General features: G+C 38.6%; 1 protein-coding gene across 18 annotated transcripts in view; it reads left to right on the top strand.

The window, feature by feature from the left end:
• APP (amyloid beta precursor protein) overlaps window positions 1–21,087 on the top strand; it is a 280,730-nt gene that overhangs the window by 71,798 nt on the left and 187,845 nt on the right. For all 18 annotated transcript variants that reach the window (XM_078358835.1, XM_078358826.1, XM_078358833.1 and 15 more), the window contains exon 3: window positions 10,175–10,304. In XM_078358835.1, the coding sequence (XP_078214961.1) occupies window positions 10,175–10,304 (130 nt within the window). The remainder of the gene's footprint in view (window positions 1–10,174; window positions 10,305–21,087) is intronic.

Genomic DNA, 21,087 nt, shown 5'->3' with positions numbered 1-21,087 from the left:
TTATTACGTTGCTATGGGCACGTTCCAACCTTGTAGGCCGAAAATTGACTGACGAATCATAGGCACATATATGGTATGGTTTTGGAATTGGAAAGATCCCAAGATTCTTATTAAGTGAGACAGTTTTTGAATAGAGGGATCAGGCTACCTATATGTGAGTATGGATAAATTTTATGCATTAGTGGTCTGTATAAATGTAAGGGTGGCTTTACTGACTATAGGATTTATTCTAGGGCTAAAAAAGTGGAAGCCTGTTTGGATATTTTAAACCAAGAAAATCAGCCCTAGATTAAAAGAGAGAATATGAGAATCTAGGCTATGTGTGCACATCTGCTCGTGTTTTCACATTTGTGTCCTGGCCTATTTATTTTGATTTCTCTCTCATCTCTTCCCCCCCACCCCATTTGTTTTCATTCAGCTTTTTGAAATTAGAATAGCTTAGCCATCAAACAAGGTTCTTTGACAGTATTTTTCAACTCTGAATATGAAAGTGTGGCTATGACAATATATTTATGTAGAATGTCAGAAGCAGAGTTGGGCCAGATTATTGGGAAATATGCAAACGCCCTGCAGCATTTTACCGCCTTTGCTTTTACATAAGGCCATCATTTGGAAACATAGCACGCTGATGCGTCCCATTATTGCAGTAGTGTTTCATCAGCTGCACACTGCCTCTCAGCTTCTCATTAAGTTGCAAGCAGAGAACGTTTTTGTTTTCCAGTTCTCTTTCTCAATTAAATTAGAGATTCTGTTTTCAGTATTCCTCATTATTCAAAGCATTTATGTTGAGAACAGTTTAAGATGTGATTTTTCTTCGTATTCCAGAAAAATCAAAAGAATGTCATTGAAATCCAGAAACAGAAGTATATATTGTCTAGGACATGCTTTGTCTTGGTTTATATGCCGGTCTGAGTAGTTTAAAATTTATAATTAATATACCCTCGGAATGCTTAGAAATGGCATCTATTTTACTTGGTCCAGTTTCATCTTATATAAAATGGAGCAGTTACTAACTCAGAGGATTATGCTCTGCTACACATAAAACATTTGCAATGATGTCTGATACTTAGGAATCCCTCAGTTAGGACATTTTTCTTACTCTCTTCTTGGATATGTTCTTTGAAGAAGGAATTGGTATGGAAAAGCTTTGAGAAGATGAAAATCTACAAGATAGGCTAGCTCTGAAACATTTTGTTAGAGAGCATTGGATTCTGTGTTTCGTGTATATATTCATATATGCTAGCTGCAGTCATGCAGATATAATTTGGATCCTGGGGCTTTTTTCATTTTTCACATGCAGTTATAAATTTAGAAAACTGGCTGTTTCCTCTGAACTAAATTTATTTATTTATTTAAATTTTCAGTGCTTTAAATGCAAAATTCTAAGCATATGTACAAGTGGAAAGAATAGTAAAGTGAACCTTCCCATCTACCTGTCACTTAATTGCAGTAATGATCAAATTTAGTCATTCTTGTTCCTAAGTCTGGAATGCAAGGTTTTTCTCTTGACTATTCAGTGTCTCCAGCAATTTTGGCAAAACACATGCAAGTTTATTGGTCACCTCTGTCAGTGACCTGTAAATTAAGATGTGCTAATGCAGGGGGCCGGGCGCAGTGGCTCAAGCCTGTAATCTCAGCACTTTGGGAGGCCGAGGCGGGTGGATCACGAGGTCAAGAGATCGAGATCATCCTGGTCAACATGGTGAAACCCCGTCTCTACTAAAAAAAAATACAAAAACTTAGCTGGGCGTGGTGACATGTGCCTGTAATCCCAGCTACTCGGGAGGCTGAGGCAGGAGAATTGCCCGAACCCAGGAGGCGAAGGTTGCGGTGAGCCGAGATCGCACCATTGCACTCCAGCCTGGGTAACAAGAGCGAAACTCCGTCTCAAAAAAAAAAAAAAAAAAAAAAAGATGTGCTAACGCATCACATGTTACTCATTGACCTTCTGCTTATAAGTTTAAAACTATTAGTACCACATAGTCTTTATAGTGTTTTCAAAAAGAAGTATCTCTGAGAATTTAAAGATGAATTTAAAAACCGAGTGACTAAATAGAAAAGTAGGCAAACTGTTTTCAGAATTAGTAGCAATTTCCAATTTCATTTACTCTGTTCATTAACCTTGTTGTCAGCCTTTTGCTAGCCACATTTGATTTTGTGTGTTTGAAATGCCTTTGGTCATTTTAGGACTTTTGGCATTTACCACCTGTCCTAGGTGCCCTGTTTACAAAAGGGACTTTTAGGTTCTCCATTTGTCCTTCCTGTTGGGAATAGAGACACGTTTCTGTAGGACTCTGACAACATACGTCTTTAAAATGTTTTTTAAAAAATATTTCTGTTCTTGGCTTTCTTAAATATCATCAGTGTCTTTTCTTGCTTTATGTATTTAGCAACTTAAATGTCATCTTGTCTGAGATCAATATATTTCCAACTTGGAGAGAGAGTGAAAAAGGCTTCAGATTTTTAAAATTTGGAACAAAAACATTCTGATGGTGACCAGATTTCAAGGTATTTTTCAGTAGACAAAACTACTTAGACTACCAATAATAAGCTTTTAATATGGATCTAAAATTGTTTTTATTCCACCTCTTTACTGTCGTTAGTATTTGGAATCTCTTATGCACTCTTAACACTTCATGTACCGATACATTCACTTTCAACGATAAAAATGGCTCTATGACCAGGTAGGTAGGCTGCTTTTCAGATTCCTATACTAACTGAATGAATGGGCCCCGATAGCCTAAGTGAGAGCTTAACTTTTCACTCTTCCTAAATGTCTTTCTTAGTTGAGTGCTTGTTTATATTAATCTACTGCTTCTTATAGCAGATGCTGTGATTTGTATAAGCTGTCATATCTACTTGGAAGAACAATATTGAAAGGCATTGAGATACTTATTTTCTCATAATCCAACAACGTCTTAAATAAGATATTATTAAACTTCTTAAATAAGATATTTAGAATATCTTATTTAGATTTATAATACCCAATGGGAACTTAATAAACACTGGATGTCCCTGATTGAATGGATTCTGACCTTAACCAGAAATAATCATTAAATATTTATCAGACACTTACTGTGCTATCCCAGGGTTGGCCACTGTTGAGGGAACACCAGATGAATCGTATCGTTTCTGCCTTCAAGAATTGTATATTCTAATAGGACAGACAGCCCATCAGCAGAATAGGAGGTGGAAAGTGGTCAGGGATCACATAACGTGATCAAGGAAAGTGGAGACTGAAGGGGTGGGATAGAATGGTCTGCGCACAGAGATTGAGGGGATCATGCAATAGGAATTAGTGAACCAGCCTGTGAGCTGGGCCTTTTTCTTGGCATTTGTTCAATTGGAACAAATTAGTAAACTAGCTTATGTTTAGAGATAGGGCTTATTGAAGGGGACAGGGGATCTCCTGGAATCCAAATGCACATCCTAAGACTCACAAGAGTTAAAGGGCACCTGGATACCTGTCAGGTCCTGTCTCTGCCAGCTCCACTCTTGTCTGTTTCTCATCTTCCCTTGTCTCCCCGGATAGTTCCCTATTTTCCTTCCCTGGACTCATTGCTTCTTCCAGACGCCTAGTTTGAGTCCACCCATGGGTTTTTGGGGGGTTTTCTTTGTTTTGTTTTGTTTTTTTCTGAGTCAGGGTCTCACTGTGTTGCCCAGGCTGGAGTGCAGTGACATGATCATGGTCCACTGTAGCCCCGACCTTCTTGCTTAAGCTGTCCTCTCACCTCAGCCTCCCGAGTAGCTGGGACTATAGGCGCAAGCCGCCATGCACCCATGGGTGTAAACATGCCACCTCTGGCTCAGACTTATCCTCACCGCTAGTCAAGTTTCTTCCTTATCTAGCGACAGCCTGTGTATGTTCGTGAAAGCCCTTGAGGTAGAGAATGCGACGTACAGTTTGGTTTTCATGGGCTCTAATGAGCTATAGGGATGGCACTGAAGAGTTGAAATACAGTCACTAATGAGTCCTCCTTCAGAGGGCTGAGGGTGGGAGCACCACATAAAAGGAGTTGGCGGTCAGCAACCTCCTGATAGTCTGAAAGCCAAAGGTAATGGATGTGAGGCTCCACGGGGAGGCTATAGCATGCCACATTGTGCTTTCTGCCCTTCAGGAAAGTTCCTTTTCACCAGGCAGGCAGTGCAGATAGGTACTTAACAGCCACATGAGGCGCACTGATAAATACCAGAAAACATTGCCTAAGAGGGGTTAGCATTATTTCATCATGAGAGGAAGAGGTTTGTCTAGATGGGGAGACCCCAATGGGCTTGGGCATTTGAAGTGTAGTCTAAGGGATCTTAGGTACATGTGTTTGGAACACAGTATTTATGTATGTATTTATACTGCAAATGCTCTGTGTGGCTGTAATTTTGGAAAATTTGTAGGAATTGAGGACAGCGTATTTTTCTACTAGCTGGCAGAGTCCTGGGTTTGCTTCTGCTTTAAGTATAAATATCTCGAGTCCTTTTTTAAAAAAGAAAGTCAGGAAAATGATCGGAGGTGGGTTTCACGTAAGAAACAGTTTAGAAAAGGAGTATGAGACTTGGGATTTGCTGTGTTTGCTGTATTTGCAGATTATTTGCACTGCTTTTCATATTAGCAGTACATTTATGTTTTGGAAAACACATGCAAATTAAACAGCTGAAGAACTTTTATCTTTATTTCCTATGTAAGATTTGAGATGTTGCAAATAAAACATTAAAACATTGAACTGATGATTATAATTATAATAGTCCTCCCTTATCTGCAGAGGATGTGTTCCAAGAACCCCAGTGAATGCCTGAAACCTTGGATAGTACCAAACCCAATATATATTATGATTTTTTCCTATATGTACATACCTGTGATAAACTTAAATTTACAAATTAGGCATAGTGAACAATTAACAACTAATGATAAAATAGGACAATTACGACATTATGCCACCATCACTACTCTTGTGCTTTGGGGCCATTATTAAGTCTAATAAGAGTTACTTGAACACAAGTGCTATGATCAGGTGACCAGTGGGCAGGTAGCATGTACAGCATGGAGATGCTAGAAAAGGGATGATTCACTTTCTGGACAAATTAGGGTTTGGGTATGGGTTTGAGATTTCATCACACTACTCAGAATGGTGTGCAATTTAAAACTTATTGTTGGCCAGGGAGTGGTGGCTCATGCTTGTAATCCTAGCACTTTGGGAGGCCAAGACAGGAGGCTCTCTTGAGGCCAAGAGTTTGAGACCAGTCTGGGCAACAGGATGACCCCATCTCTTTCTAAAATTAAATATAGAAGAAAAATAAAACTTCTTGTTTATTTCTAGAACTTTCCATTTAATATTTTTGGACTGAAACCATGGAGAGCAAAACCACAGATAGGGAGGACTACTGTAATTATGATAAAAATCAGAAACTTATCTAGCCACGAGGACATTTGTGTTTCTGATTATTTTAATTTGTATTCTTGACTAGAATGATGAACTGTATTTATGTTTATATCTTTAAATATAAATGAACTATATTAACATCTTTATAAATATAAATGAACTATATATATTTAGTTCATAAAAATGCTTTTTTCCCCCTCTCTGGATATATACTGGGGCTGTTTAATAAAAACCTAGGTATGATATTGGGGGTTTTCATAGGAATTTTAAATTTTAACATGTTGGTTTTTGTTTTGTTTCGTTGTTTGCTTTCTGAGTTGGGAGTTGGTTGTGCATGTGGCAATTGCTTTATCTAAAGGGTCTTGGTCTGCTTCAGAAGAAATTGTGTTACCTTGATTGCTAATGTTCTCCCCCTTTAAATAAACATCCTGATCTTAGGACAGCAAAATTGTTATTTGACAAATTTAATAATCCCTTATCTCTGAATAAAAGTAACTGAATGAGGTTGAATTTACTGAGTCCATTTTAATAGTTAGGGCAGTACGAAACCTATGCATGAGTTCGAATTTTCCAGTCTCCACAGCCATCTGCATATTAACCATTGTCATTGTCAGTGTTATGGAGAGAGAAGCTGAAGCACAGAAAATAACATATACGTCCTAGATTTCACGGTGGGAATTGGAAGTAAATTCTGTGTTTGGCTGATCTTTAGGGAAAAGCCCCATCTTCATGGATTTTAATTTGTCAATTTTCGATCCTACCTGCTTGGAAATAGTCAGCCTAATCAGGGCCCATTACTGCCCTGTCACATAGGAATCTGAAGATGGTACACAACCCAGCATGAAAAAGAGATCCTGTTCTTGTGATCAATGTGGACCCTACAAACAATTTGTTAGTTTTACATTGTAAAGAGGGAACCATGATGTGAATATGTCTGCTACTGGGTTTATAGAAAACCAAGGAGTCCTGAGGAAATTCTCAACTGGGTTGTATTTCAGAGAAGTGGCAGCTAGAATCCCTTTAGAAAAGGCAGTAATTCACACTTTACTGCACATAAAGTCGTGTCCCTCAGGATGGACTCTCAAGTGTCATAGAGTTTATGACTCATGAGTGCTATAGTTTTGTGATCTAATAAACAGTAAAGATGGTGGGAGAATTATATTCCTGTGCAAAAAGCCACTTCACCTTTCACTGTATAGAAAAAAGCCAGGGGATTATTAACCTTTTTAGTGGCATTTTAAAGTTGAGCATTTTCTGGGATCTGAAGTGGCCACATTGAGATATTAAGAAACTTAAGAACAAAGTAAAATACAGAGAAGTGTTTATAGCTGGATCCCTCTGGAGCTGGGTTACTGTGGCAGTGGGTTCAAGAATAACTCTCTCAACACCCACCCCAGGATTCTGATTTAGAGATTTTTGTGTGTGTGTCCTCATAGCATGTCCCTCCACCACTGAGTTTCTCCCTTGCTGCTACACTGATTGATACCTTATTTTTAAATGTTTGTTTTTAAAATAGACTGTTTTTTACAGCAGTTTTAGGTTCACAGAGAGATTGAGAGGAAGGTATAGAGGTTTCCCATTCACCTGCTCCCTCCACACATGCTTAGCCTCTCCTATTATCAGCATGCTCCAGGGAGTGGTACATTTGTTACAGTCGATGAACTGACATTGATAGATGAATATCACCCAGAGTCCATAGTTTCCATGAGGGTTCACTCTCGACGGTACATTTTTTTGGGGTTTGGACGAATGTATAATGACCTCTGTTCATCACTGCAGTATCCTCTGTGCTCTCCCTGTTCATCCTCCACCTCCACTGCCCAAACTTCTGGCAACCACTGATCTTTTTAGTCTTCATAATTTTGCCTTTTCCAGAATGTCATATAGTTGGAATCACACGCAGTATGGAACCTTTTCAGATGGGCTTCTTTCACTTAGCAATATTAGTTAAGTTCCTCCATGCCTTTTCGTGGGTTCATAGCCCATTTCCTGAGTAACATTCCATTGTCTAGGTGTGTACCCTGTAGTATTACTTATCCATTCACAGTACCTTATTTTTTAACTGATTTTTGGGCAGACTGGGACTAAGGTGAGATAAACAAGGAGTTGAGATTAAGAATGTTTAATGAGACTGGGCGCAAAGCGGGTGGATCACCAGATCAGGAGTTCAACACCTGCCTATCCAACACAGTGAAACCCCGTCTCTACTAAAAATACAAAAATTAGCTGGGCGTGGTGGCAGGCACCTGTAATCCCAGCTACTTGGGAGGCTGAGGCAGGAGAATCTCTTAAACCCAGGAAGTGGAGGTTGCAGTGAGCCGAGATTGCACCACTGCACTCTACCCTGGGCAACAGAGTCAGACTCCATCTCAAAAAAAATTAAAAAAAAAGAAGGTTTAAGGAAATATTTTTAAGAATCAAAATTACTGCAAAAATCCTCCACGACGAACAAAATAACATTTTAAACAAAGATCGAGTCATGCTGAGCCCTCTGAATGTCACTGACAATCATAAGCAAAGTTCCATGTATCATATAACTCACCCCATGGAGATTATCTTGCTCAGAAACCTCGTTCTCCCTCCAGGGAAGGCACGGCTTCTCCTGTAGCCTTCTCAGGTCGAAGTTCTCTCCTCGGAACCCGCCAAGTGTGCCCCTGGAGGTGGGGATTCCTCTTTTCCTCTTCATTTTTTTTTGCCAAACCACTCTTCCTTTCCGATCTGCAAAAGCATCGCCCCCGACCCCGTCATATGTGAAGTGCATGCTTTCAGACTAGATCCCTTCACTTCCCCACCTTGGTCACCTGCAGACCTCTTTCTCTCTCGTCACCGTTCCCCACTCAGACTTTGGCATCTGGTGTAGCTCCTCATTTCATGATTCTTAAGTGATCCTGTTATTGATCTCAATGATTCTTCAGTATTCCAGTTTCTCAGTTCATTATTCTCATTCCTCCAATGACCTTGTTTTCAATATTCTCCATCACCCATTCCTTAAAATGGTCATACTGTGCTCCTTGCAATGACCAATCTGCAACTCCTCTAAAATTTTAATTTCCATTATCTGACTCTGCAAGTACTGCGTATTACCACCTCACTTTCTCCAGTCCTGTACGCCGCACATTCTTTAGCCCCTAGAGTGTGATCAGTGGACTCACCCTCCATTGGTCCTACCACCTTTTGTTTTTAGTGGAGTCTCTCTCCATCATCTTTGGCTGGAGCACAGTAGTGCTATCTCAACTCAGTACAATGTCTGCTTTTCGGGTTCAAGCAGTTTTCCTGCCTCAGCTGCCTAAGTAGCTGGGATTACAGGCACGTACCACCACGCTCAGCTAATTTTTGTATTTTTAGTAGAGATGGGGTTTCACCATGTTGGCCAGGCTGGTCTCGAACTCCTGACCTTGTAATCTGTCCGCCTCAGTCTCACACAATGCTGGGATTACAGGTACTATCACCTTTTAACTGTGTATAACTCCCCTCATGTTCTTACTTTTGCTACTTCAGATTACAGGGCCCAGCGTTCTAATCATTCCCTTTCTTATATTGTCAATTCTCTCTATTAATTGTTATTTATCTGGCAAAACAGTCACCCTGGCAAAATGCAAGATTTATACAAGGGAATGCACATTTTAGAAATCGATTTTTTGGTCTATGTTTTTCTTTCAAATCTCCACTCATTAATAAATAGAAGTGGATTGATAGTTCACAAATGTAATTAATTGATCAGGTTTCACATTTCATTCTAAGTGCTCAGTAAACACCATGATTTATTCACAAAAGTAATCAAGGCAAGGGGCTGTAGATATTCTGTAAAATGTTTGTCCGATTAGTGAGATATAGGAGGAGGTTGAATTTAAGTAAAGATAATATTCTCAGCCACATCTATAATATTTATTTAGGACATTACAGACTATTATCTCACACCAATTTATTTCATAGCACAAGTCACCTCACACTTGTAAGAAGAATCCTCTTTCTCCCCTTCTTGTTTCTATTTTAGCTTTCCTGGAAAAATAATATTTTAGGTCTGAATGAATGCTATAAATTAAAAGTTGCATTGCTTAGTTTTTTTTTTTTTTGTTTGTTTGTTTCTTAAGATGGAGTCTCACTCTGTAGCCCAGATGGGAGTGTAGTGGTGCAATCTTGGCTCACTGCAACCTCCGCCTCCCGAGTCCTGGTTCAAGCAATTCTCTACCTCAGCCTCCCAAGTAGCTGAGATTACAGGCACTGGCCACCATGCCCAGCTAATTTTTGTATTTTTTGCTAGAGACGGGGTTTCACAATGTTGACCAGGCTGGTCTCAAACTCCTGACCTCGTGGTCTGCCCACCTCTGTCTCCCAAAGTGCTGGGAGTACAGGCGGGAGCCACTGCACCTAGCCTCATTGCTTAGTATTTTGAATGGAATGACTAGGTGCTTGTCATTTGCATCTTTTCCTTTCTACTGAATTTCTTTAGTTTGATTAGCAGTAGAGCAGGCTTGACTGTTAGCGGGTAGCAATACAGGTTGAATATCCCAGATTTAAAAACCCTAAGTCTGACATGCTCAAAAATCCAAAACATTTTGAGTCCCAACATGATGCTCAAAAGAAATGCTCATTGGAGTATTTTGGACTTTTTGGACCTCAGCCATTAAGTATATAATGCAGATGTTCCAAAATTGGAAAAATTCGGAGACCTTTAGCACTTCCGGTCCCAAGCATTTTGGATGGGGGACATTCCACCTGTACCTTACAGTAGAGGCTCATTAGATGCTTGTACATGCCAGCCCTGCCTCAGGTAACAATTTATTCTTTTTGTTGTCCTCCAGGTCTACCCTGAACTGCAGATCACCAATGTGGTAGAAGCCAACCAACCAGTGACCATCCAGAACTGGTGCAAGCGGGACCGCAAGCAGTGCAAGACCCATCCCCACATCGTGATCCCCTACCGCTGCTTAGGTGAGCCGGCCAGCCGTGGAGCTGGTGTTGATTGGGGGCCTGCTCTTAGGGAAGAAAAAGAAGCTGCTCCTCTTAGGTCACATACATAGACTTGTTCTTTATCATATTGCCACTCTGTGTTGTACTGTGTTTTGGACTCTTGCAGTTATATTCTGTGCACTGACACTACAGGAGCAGTATTTTTGAGTTCCCCACCTCCAGGGTGTTTATTGAAATTACAAATTCCGGGCCAGTCCCATGACTCCTGAATGAAAAATGCCTAGTAGTAGATCTGGGAATTTTTATTTTAACATATCCCATAGATGATTCCTTTTTTTTTTTTTTTTTTGAGACGGAGTTTCGCTCTTGTTACCCAGGCTGGAGTGCAATGGCGCGATCTCGGCTCACCGCAACCTCCGCCTCCTGGGTTCAGGCAATTCTTTTGCCTCAGCCTCCCGAGTAGCTGGGATTACAGGCACGCACCACTATGCCCAGCTAATTTTTTGTATTTTTAGTTGAGACGGGGTTTCACCAAGTTGACCAGAATGGTCTCGATCTCTTGACCTTGTGATCTACCCGCCTTGGCCTCCCAAAGTGCTGGGATTACAGACGTGAGCCACCACGCCCGGCCAGATGATTCTTATGTACTCTAATTGTAGATCTGTGGAACTGGGGCCTTGTGTGTTTCTTCACATAGACTTTCTTTTATTTTTATTTTTTTGAGATGAGTCTTGCTGTGTTGCCTAGGCTGGAGGGCAGTGGCACGATCTCGGCTCACTGCAACCTAGCCTGCTGGGTTCAAGCAATTCTCCTGCCTCAGCCTCTCCAGTAGCTGAGACTAGAGGCGTGTGCCACTACACTCAGCTAATTTTTGCATTTTTAATAGAGACGGGGTTTCACCATGCCGGCCAGGCTAGTCTCAAACTCCTGACCCTGTGATCTGCCTGTCACAGCCTCTCAGAGTGCTGGGATTACAGGTGTGAGCCACTGTACCCAGCCCACATAGACTTTCTAGAAGAAAGAATCTAATGTGAAGCTGCAGCATTTTGCTAATTTCTAAAAAAAAATTTAAAAAGCGTTTCTACAATAACTACTACTCTTATTTGGTGATGGTAGAGGAATTGGAATTGGGAAAGCTTTTTTTCTGCTTACATCAAACTGGAGGACAGTTTGATCACTAATGTTTATTGTGTGTTTCTTTCACAAACGTCAAATTTACTTCAACCTTTCATTTAAAAAATTTAGTAGTTTTATGTGGTATCATGCTCTTTGCCTCTGGAAACTGTCATACTCCATATTTAATCTGACTTGGTTATTAGTCTGTTCCTAGTTGTTATTTTTATGTGACCAGTCATTGCAGAAGTCAAGTTCTTTCCTCTGATATTTTACATCTAGATGTTTTCCACAAGTGTATTCATCAGTAGGCAGGTTGTAAATAGGATGTAGAGATTGTCTGTGGAGATTGTAGACACATATTGATGTACATTCTGATAACTTCTTGTAAAGGTTTAAAGGAATATTTCAAAGAAAATCCAACAGCAAACTTAGAAAGTAAAGGATAATTACTGAAGATTCTGGAGATCTGTATAATAAATACGTGCTCAAAAATGAACATCATAGGCCGGGTGCGGTGGCTCACACCTGTAATCCCAGCACTTTGGGAGGCCGAGGCGGGTGGATCACGACGTTAAGAGATCGAGACCATCCTGGTCAACAAGGTGAAACCCTGTCTCTACTAAAAATACAAAAATTAGCTTGGCATGGTGGTGCATGCCTGTAGTCCCAGCTACTCGGGAGGCTGAGGCAGGAGAATTGCTTGAACCCAGAAGGTAGAGGTTGTGGTGAGCCGAGATCATGCCATTGCACTCCAGCCTGGGTAACAACAGCAAAACTCCGTCTCAAAAAAAAAAAAAAAAAAAGAACATCATAAGAGCATACTGATTGATTGCTGTTCATTCGTGTGCATACTTTGAGACATAAAATGAAAACACAGGGCATTAGAATAAAGATTTCTCCTGGTGGATTTACTCGCAATGTAATTTACTCATAATGTAATTGATGAAGAGAGTGTAGAAAACTAGATTCTTAAACATTTGATAATTCAGGAGTTTCCTTGTTCCTCCTTACTCCTTGTTCCTAAATGCTTTATAAGTCCTCTTAATGCTTTTCTGGCTGATCAAAAAGTGCAGTTTAATAAGATGAAAACAAGCAGCACTTAAATGTTAGATACAGAACTCCTACTCAACAATATATAGAGGTCATCTGTCTCTAGGAACTGTGTGTTTTATTTTTTGGAACTGTGTGTTTTATACTCAGTTATTACACCAAGAAATAATGCACAGAGACTTGACAGTTCAGTGCAAGTTAGGAAGTAGATCATAAATCTGTTAATTTGATGGGCCAGGCTTTGTTAATGATTTGTTTCTCTTGGTTCTTACTTGTTCTGTGAAGTATTCCAAATAAATTTTCATTAGAATGTAAGCTCACTGAGAACAGCTAGTAGGTCTTTGGATGGGCATTATTGCTCCTGGTGTGACACTCAAAACTGTAGTCATGTTTCAGAAGTGAACTTATGTTTCAATGTCATTTTACATAGATCTTTCGGCTTCATATTCTGTTGGGAATGTTTGTATTAAAGTTGATAGATGAAATCCACATTAAGATTGTAATTTACCACCTAGTGCCAGTAGTAGCAAATATCCTTTGGACCCCAAGTCTCTTTAATCCTCTCTGCTGACCACTTTCTTTGTCCCTGCTCTTCAAGCCTCCCCATCTCTGAAAAGCTCTTTTTCCTCTGAGATTTCGTGGCTCAAGCCTGTAATCCCAGCACTGTGGGAGGCTGAGGTGGGAAGATTACTTGAGCCCAGGCCTTAGAGACCAGTCAGGGCAACATAATGAGAGCCTATCTTTAAAAACAAAACAAAACAAAACAAAACAAAACCTCTCCTTCTTATGGTAGGAGTGAATTGAAACTCTGAGTGAACCAAGAGTGCAACAAGTAATAAAAGATGGAAAGGATGTCCTCAGATCTAAATATCAAGTCAGAAGATTTTATGATAATTACACTGAGACAGTTCAAATATTTGCACTTGTTGTGATACACTGCATTATGCACCATTTAGGGAAACAACAGCCTAAGTAATGTGTTTTTAAATAATCTCATCTAACAAACACCTGTTAGATAGTAAAGTTAATGACCTGTCCTCACCTTATGTTTTTAACCATTATGGAAAGAGAACCACTTGAAAATGTGTCATTCCACTGACAAATAATGACAGAGCTCTGGTGCACAGGCTGGAGATTGGCAAGGAGAAATGGAGAGACGCCCATAAAATAATTCTTTCTCTGGGAAGGAGTTAATTCCTGCCAAGACTTTGCCATCAGCAATTATCAGATTTCTCTTTCATCCTCTGAACAGATTCTGGGCTCCTTTGATGTGCAGGTGCATAATTCAAGAAGACGGACCACTTGCGGCATGTAAAGCAAATTTCCCAGTTCTGACTTAGTGTCCGATATGAAATAAGCATGTTGACACTAACTATTCTTGACTGCTAATGGGACTAGATAATCATTAGCTATTTCCTGTGGGTAGCTGGCCTGTTTGAATCGTTTTACCATATTTTCACATTTTATGAGTCACTGGTCTTTTTCCACTGGACCTGAAATTAGACCCTAATATGACAAGCAGAGCATATGTTGTCTCTTGCTTTGTTATTAACCTTAGATTAGAATTAAGGAATAAGGCACTGCTTTTTTCTTAGGTAGTGGCAAATTTTCCAAAAGTCTAAACCCAAAGTATATAAAGTAACCTAATAGAGTATGCAGAGCATACCTTTTCTTTCAGGAAACAGAATTGAAAAACATAGATGTACAATTCATGTACATTTTACTTGCACGTAGTAGGTAGGCAGTGCTGGTTCTTAGTCTCTCTTCACAGGGTATACAAGTACCAAGATCCAGAGGTTGAATCTCTTGCTACAACTCACAGCAAATACAGGGAAGCATCAGCACTACAGTCCAAGATCTCCTGATTCTTTGTCCAGTGTTTTTTTTTTTATAATATACACAAAAATTCGTATTAGAGCAAATACTCACTTGATTTACAAAATACATTCACAGAGGAAAAACTTAGGAACTAGACACAATAAATAACACTAAAAAAGAAACTTAACAACTATTGTTGCGTTGATAAAGGAGACAGCCATGGCCTGGTACAGGATAAATCTCCACATAGTCATGTTTTCTACTTTAGAGTCGTAATAGGTAACATTCTCGCATATTACTAGATGCCTAACAAAGCATTACTGTTTAGTAGTAACAGAAGAAAGCCCTAAAATCCCTGACTGTATCTAAAATATGTTTTAGACAAAAGAGATTTTTTTACAGACCTAGCAATCAGTACAAGATTGTCCTAAACATTAAGCATATTAAAATTCAAAGCAAAGCTTGGAGAGAGAAACACGCTTGTTATGTCTGCAATGCAACCTTCCTCACCTCTCTATCAGGTGAAGGGTCTGGTGTGGCACTGGATTATTTTTCTGTAATATTTGGCTTCGGACACAAGTGCTCTACATTTCTTATCTGCATGGGGAAAGTATGCCAGGTGGTTGTTGCCACTTTCTTCCCATGGAGTGGATAATTTCCCTTGGGAACAAGTTGGCTTTCTCATCTCACCCTTTGCTTTGGTAGTACCTCTGGAACCAGAGGGTAAGATTCGTCTTAATCATGTGAACATTTTATTAATTATGTCATGTGGGATTCAAGCCCATCATTACTACCACTCAAGGAGAATAGGTTCTTTGCAAAACTTTCAACACTTTTCATTTGAATGACTGCTCTTCATGGTGTAATACATCCACTGTTGAAATTGGCACTTTTTTGTTCTTGTCTCTGACCAGCAAAGGCAAGGTACATGGCATAAAATAAATTACTGTTGACTTATGAGGGCAAAGTCAGGGTACCAGCTTAATTCAAAAGAAGAATTAGAAGTTAAAGAATTTCTTCCTTAAATGTCATTCTGTTTCATTTGTAATTAAGACCTTCCAAATATATAAGGAGTAATGACTAGAAATCTGATCAGATGTGATAAAATGAGAAAGGTATTCAACTCATATTAATTTTGAATTTTATTGTTTTAATACAATTTTAGGAACCTCATGGCTTGTTTCCTAGGTTTACTGGCTGCCTTTGTGTCCATTATCTACAAGTATCTTCCTTAGTATGGGAAGGATTTATTTGAATCTATGACATATTACACGAGGGTAGTTCTTTGGATTTATGTAAACAGCAATTCTCTTGAGACATGTCAGTACAACATAATAGTCAGAAATGTCACATGAGAGTTCACCAAACTTTAAAAATGGAAGTGAGGATGGAAAAACATTCTTATTGTAGACTTTAAGGATCTTGTAAATCTCCACATGTAATCCAGTGTGATAGAGAGCTGGTGCCCATGGCACCACATGTCCCCACTGACCTCTGCATTGTGTAAATCCTACTGATTCTGAAGTCCTAGGGGATGCCTGTGTGGGGCTATACATGCACTGTGGTGAGAATGATGACTTCATCCTTCTCATTATTTAATGAGCCTGGCCTCTGCACACAAGGATGCAGATTCTTGAATGTTTCTAGTTTACGTCATGGTCTCAGAAGGAATGACCAGAATTGCTGGGCATTTCTTCATCGGGGAAGGCTAATCAGCCATCCTTGGAGAGACATCAGACTCTTATATGTGGCCTTCCCATGGGACCTTTGAATGGTCCACATTAATCATGCTTCAAAATCTGTATATGCAGTCTGATTCTCAACTAAGTAAAAGAAAACATGTACAGAAAAGAAATCTTTCTAGTGCTGATCTCTAAACACTTGAGATTACAGGTAATTTTGATTTTAAGCCTTTTTCTATGAATTTGTAAAATAAATGAGTAGCTTTTGTCATCAGCAAAAGACAGACTATGAGATCAGTACATACAATTTTGTATCTGTATGTAGTACCATCGAGTGATGACAGAAAAAAGTTGAAAGACTTGAAAGTTGACACAGAATGATCATTAATTTATCTGTTGGTAGTTGAGCTTTTTACGTACAGTATGGGAAAACACTTTTAAAAACACCAGTCTGCCAAATAAAAAGAAAATAATCCATTCTTAGTATCTTCAATGAAATTTAAGCAGCATTAATCACCACTAATTCTTCAGGAAGATTCTTGATCTTCCTTAATTTTTTTTCCCTGCAGAATTGCATATAGGAGCCACATTTGTTTCAGGCCAGAAGGAAGAATGGGAAGAGCTTACATTTATCTCATAGATTCCTTCTGAGTGAGGAAGACTAGAAAGTGAAGTCCTCTTCCATTTGATTAAGCAGGAAAGCCTGTAAAAATGGCGTCCTTCTAGAGAGGCCATCCTCCTTGGCCCACTGCAGCCCTTCCTTGGCCTTATGCCAAGTTCCACAATGACTGCAATTCCATTGGCCCCTGCTTGATTTGCTTTGTAAAACTCAGGACCGGGGATGAGTTGAGAAGACTGATTTTTTTTTCTTAAGAATCACATTTTGAAAAGGATAAAGCATTAGTGGTGTTTCTTTGCTCCATTTTCAATTTTGTTTCTTTTCATTTCAATTATTGTACCCATTGTGTCCTCTCTCTGGGACTTGAACAGCTCAGGTTTTGATTGATAAGAGCTATAATAGCATGGGTGATGAATACTTAGTTGTGTCTTCAATTTTGTCTTCTTTACTGGAGTTATAGTCAGGTGGAGTCATTAAAAAGAAACAACTTTTGAAAAATTGCTGTTACAGCTTATGAGTGGGCTTTGTTGAGATTTTCTTGACACAGAATTCATCTATCTGTGTAGGTCCTAAATGATAGGTGAGAAAAGGAAACCCAGCTTATTGGGCATGATACTGTCCCAAGGCTTGTTAGTAATTGCTTTGAAAAATGAATAGTAAGGCTAATGGACATCTCATTTGTAATTGCAAATGTGTTCTGAAAAGAAATTTCCCTGATTACAGAAGTATGTATGTTCAACGTACAAAGTTGAGAAGATGCAGCCACTAGCTAAAAATTATCAAAACCATTTGGCTTTCTTTCAGTCTACATTTTTTTCATGTATGTTTTGCTTTTGTTTTTAGTGTTATATAATTGTTTCCTGTTTTGTGACTTGCTTTTCCCACCTAACATTTTTAGAATGTGTTATCTGTGAAACTAAATGTTCTTGGAGAGCATAATTTTTCATAGAGCATCACACTAGACACTATAATGTGTTTACTCTTTCTTCATGGTCGTTTAGGTGGTTTTCTTTATTTTGTGGTGGGATAATAGTTGATAGACATGATGCTGCCGTAAATATCCTGATAGATAAATTTGTGTTTAGTTGATTTTTATGTAACAGTTATTGGCAGAATGCCTTGCAGATGTTAGATTTGGCATATTAAAATATATGTGCTACATAACTGTTTATGAAAATATGGAGAAAATTTTTAATACTGATTTATGATCCTGAGTTTAACATTAGCAGATACCCCTATATTTAACTGTGATTTTTTTAATTCATAGAGTAAAAGCACTTGTAATTTCTACTTAAAACCATTTAAAATAATTACTATTGAAATCCATTTAAACAATTTTAAATATTTCTTTTCCAAATTTTCAACTTTAGAAAAAGTTAATTGAATTTTCGCAGAGAAGTAAGTCCTAAGGAATTGACTAATAAAACTTACATGTTCATTGTATACGTTTTTATTGATCACCTACAGTGTATGAGCCCCTAGAGATGGGTGAAATGTGGGCCTTGGTTTTACAGAGTTGATAGTGAGCATGAAGCAGGGTGGGATTTCAGCTCAGGAACTTCAGGAAGGTAGGAAGTAGTATTGTGAGCCAAGATTTCAAGGATAAGATTTCAAGGCAAGAAAGGAGATTTATTTTAGGTATTCAGACCGAGGGCCAGCAAAGTCTTTAAGGCAGGGACTGAAACAATATGTGTAGAAGAACATGGTTCACTGTTTTCAGAAAAAAGACGTAAATGGTCATAATAAGAGTGGTAGTTTAAAAAAAATCATTACTATTTTCATTTATTTATAATAAATACTATTATGTTGTAATTTTAAAGTATATATCCAAATAATTATTTTCAAGATGGCATTGAATGTATACTTCTTTTATGTATACGCATAGTATTTTTGCTTTTTGGCAACTAAGTTTATAATGTTTGAGGGCAGGAAATATTTTTGTTTTTCACTTACAAAAAAATTATATTTTTATCAGTTTTCAACAGCAGTGCTTTATGCCAAAGAAAAATAAAACAACATTTAAGATACCAAAGAAAGGATTTCACCACGTTGGCCAGGCTGGTCTTGAACTCCTGACCTCAGGTGACCCACCCACCTCAGCCTCCCAAAGTGTTGGGCTTACAGGTGTAAGCTACCTTGCCCGGCCTAGATACTGCTTTTAGTTGGTTTCCATATATAGTATATATAGGAAGAAACAGACCAAGACAGACACTTGGCATCCACAGAAGTAAAAAAAATAAAGTGAGGTATAATTTAAATTTCACAAGGTCATGGTCACAGTTTCAGCTGTTTGCACCTATATTACATAGAAAAGACAAAAATGCCTTTAAAGGCACAAGTTTTCAGGACTTTGTGAAACTGTGTCACAGGCACATCCTTAAAAAAATGCCTTCAGTTTAATAACATATCAGCTGAACACTGTGGATTTCTGTTATGTTGAGTCTTTAAAAATTTTTCCCTGTATTGGGATTTAGTACTGTTATGTCAGATCTCGTGTTCTGAAACAGGAACTTTTATGGGCGGACCAGTAAACAGCTGCTGCTTCTTTATATCTGCATCATTCAGTCTTGGAAATCATTAGATAATTCCCACACCATTTTAGCTTGCTGGTTTTTTTTTTTTTTTTTTTTTTTTGAGATGGAGTTTCGCTCTTGTTACCCAGGCTGGAGTGCAATGGCGCGATCTCGGCTCACCGCAACCTCCGCCTCCTGGGTTCAGGCAATTCTCCTGCCTCAGCCTCCTAAGTAGCTGGGATTACAGGCACGCGCCACCACGCCCAGCTAATTTTTTTATTTTTTTGTATCTTTAGTAGAGACGGGGTTTCACCATGTTGACCAGGATGGTCTCGATCTCTTGACCTCGTGATCCACCCGCCTCGGCCTCCCAAAGTAGCTTGCTGTTTTAACGTCAATTTAATACGAACAATATTTCTAGCTAATCTCAAACTGTGTTTATTGTTGTGGAATTTTCTCTTTTATTTGGAGGTAAATGATTACAAATGGTTATGATGGGGAATAAAAGAAAAAAGTAGACTTTCTCATGCTTGTAATCACAGCACTTTGGGAGGCCGAGGTAGGCAGATCACCTGAAGTTGGAGGTTCGAGACCAGCATGACCAATATGAGAAACCCCGTCTCTGCTAAAAAAAAAAAATATATATATATATATATATATATATACACAAAATTAGCCGGGCCTGGAGGCGCATGCCTGTAATCACAGCTACTCAGGAGGCTGAGGCAGGAGAATCGCTTGAACCCGGGAGGCAGAGGTTGCGGTGAGCCGAGATCACACCATTGTACTCCAGCCTGGGTAAAAAAGAAAGAAAGAAAGAAAGTGGACTTTCATCAGAGTTCTCTTTCTACTCCAGCTGCTTCTGAGTATCTTTTTCAAGAACTGTTTCCATCAGTCCCTACCCCAAACAGAGTAAGGAAACAGTTTTCCCTTTGTCTTTAGAACCCACTTCTCATGTCATTTCCCAAAACGAATAGAGAACTTGAGATCCTGTCTTGAGTTTGATTGTTTTTTTAAATCATTCAAGCCGTTAAATAACTTTACAGGCGGCTGTAGTAGAAAATAGAATTTATGTGTGACACTAATGGAAGATTTTGGGATTGAGAGCTCTATGGTTTATGCCATGTGGATAATTGTAGCCAGATGAAGAATATGAAATTTAAGGAAGTGTTTAGAGTGGTACAAACAGCCATTATTATGATTCTTGGGGTAGAAGAGTGGTTTACAACCAACACAAAAGAGATGGCATTAACTGAATTAACTTTAGCCTTTGTCATGAAAGCCAAGTTTTCATTATGTTTTAAAGAATGAAGTACATTAAAAATAGTATATAAATATGTAAAATATAGTAGGCATAGACATCTCATAGTAAATGATAGGGAATTTTTGATGTATTTCTTCCCTAGGAAAAGTACTAAAGAAATGCTTTTTTGTGAACTTAAAATTTTTCAGTTTTACTATTGTGAATTAGGGACAGCATATCTTTATGATAATTCCAAATAATATGCATTAAAGCAGAACTGTTCATTATTATAAAGGGAATACTGAAATGAAATTAAGGAAATTTTTTTTTCTCAAGTATATTTTTAAAAAGTTATTTGATGTTTTTACTTAAATACTGATTTTTTTTAAGTCAGTTCTCAATTAGCATTGAGAAAAAAATATGCTTTTTTTCAGGTACACAAAAAAGCATCATGGATGTAAGAAATGACATAAAGATGAATCTACAGCCTCGGTTAAGATGTATTTTAATTTCGGTGTCAAAGGCTGTTAGGAAATGTTCACATTTTAGTATTTGACAAAGAAGGCTCTCAGTATTTGTTTTAGTATACAGTCAAGGGATAAATTCTGTCGTCTTTCTTTTTTATCATATTAGTCACTGAGTGGCTTCATTAAACATTCCCTGTCTTCCGTATCCCTTGATAAATTTCAGCTCCTGTTGGTGATGCATCCCAGGAGTGTCTCTGTCTTTTTTTTTTTTTTCTCTCCTACTCCTGTCAGTGAGT

The sequence above is a fragment of the Callithrix jacchus genome, chromosome 21 (assembly GCF_049354715.1).
Source record: "Callithrix jacchus isolate 240 chromosome 21, calJac240_pri, whole genome shotgun sequence".
Taxonomy (NCBI): Eukaryota; Metazoa; Chordata; class Mammalia; order Primates; family Cebidae; genus Callithrix; species Callithrix jacchus.
The sequence above is the reverse complement of the archived record's forward strand: the minus strand, read 5'-3'. Positions and strand labels throughout refer to the sequence as shown.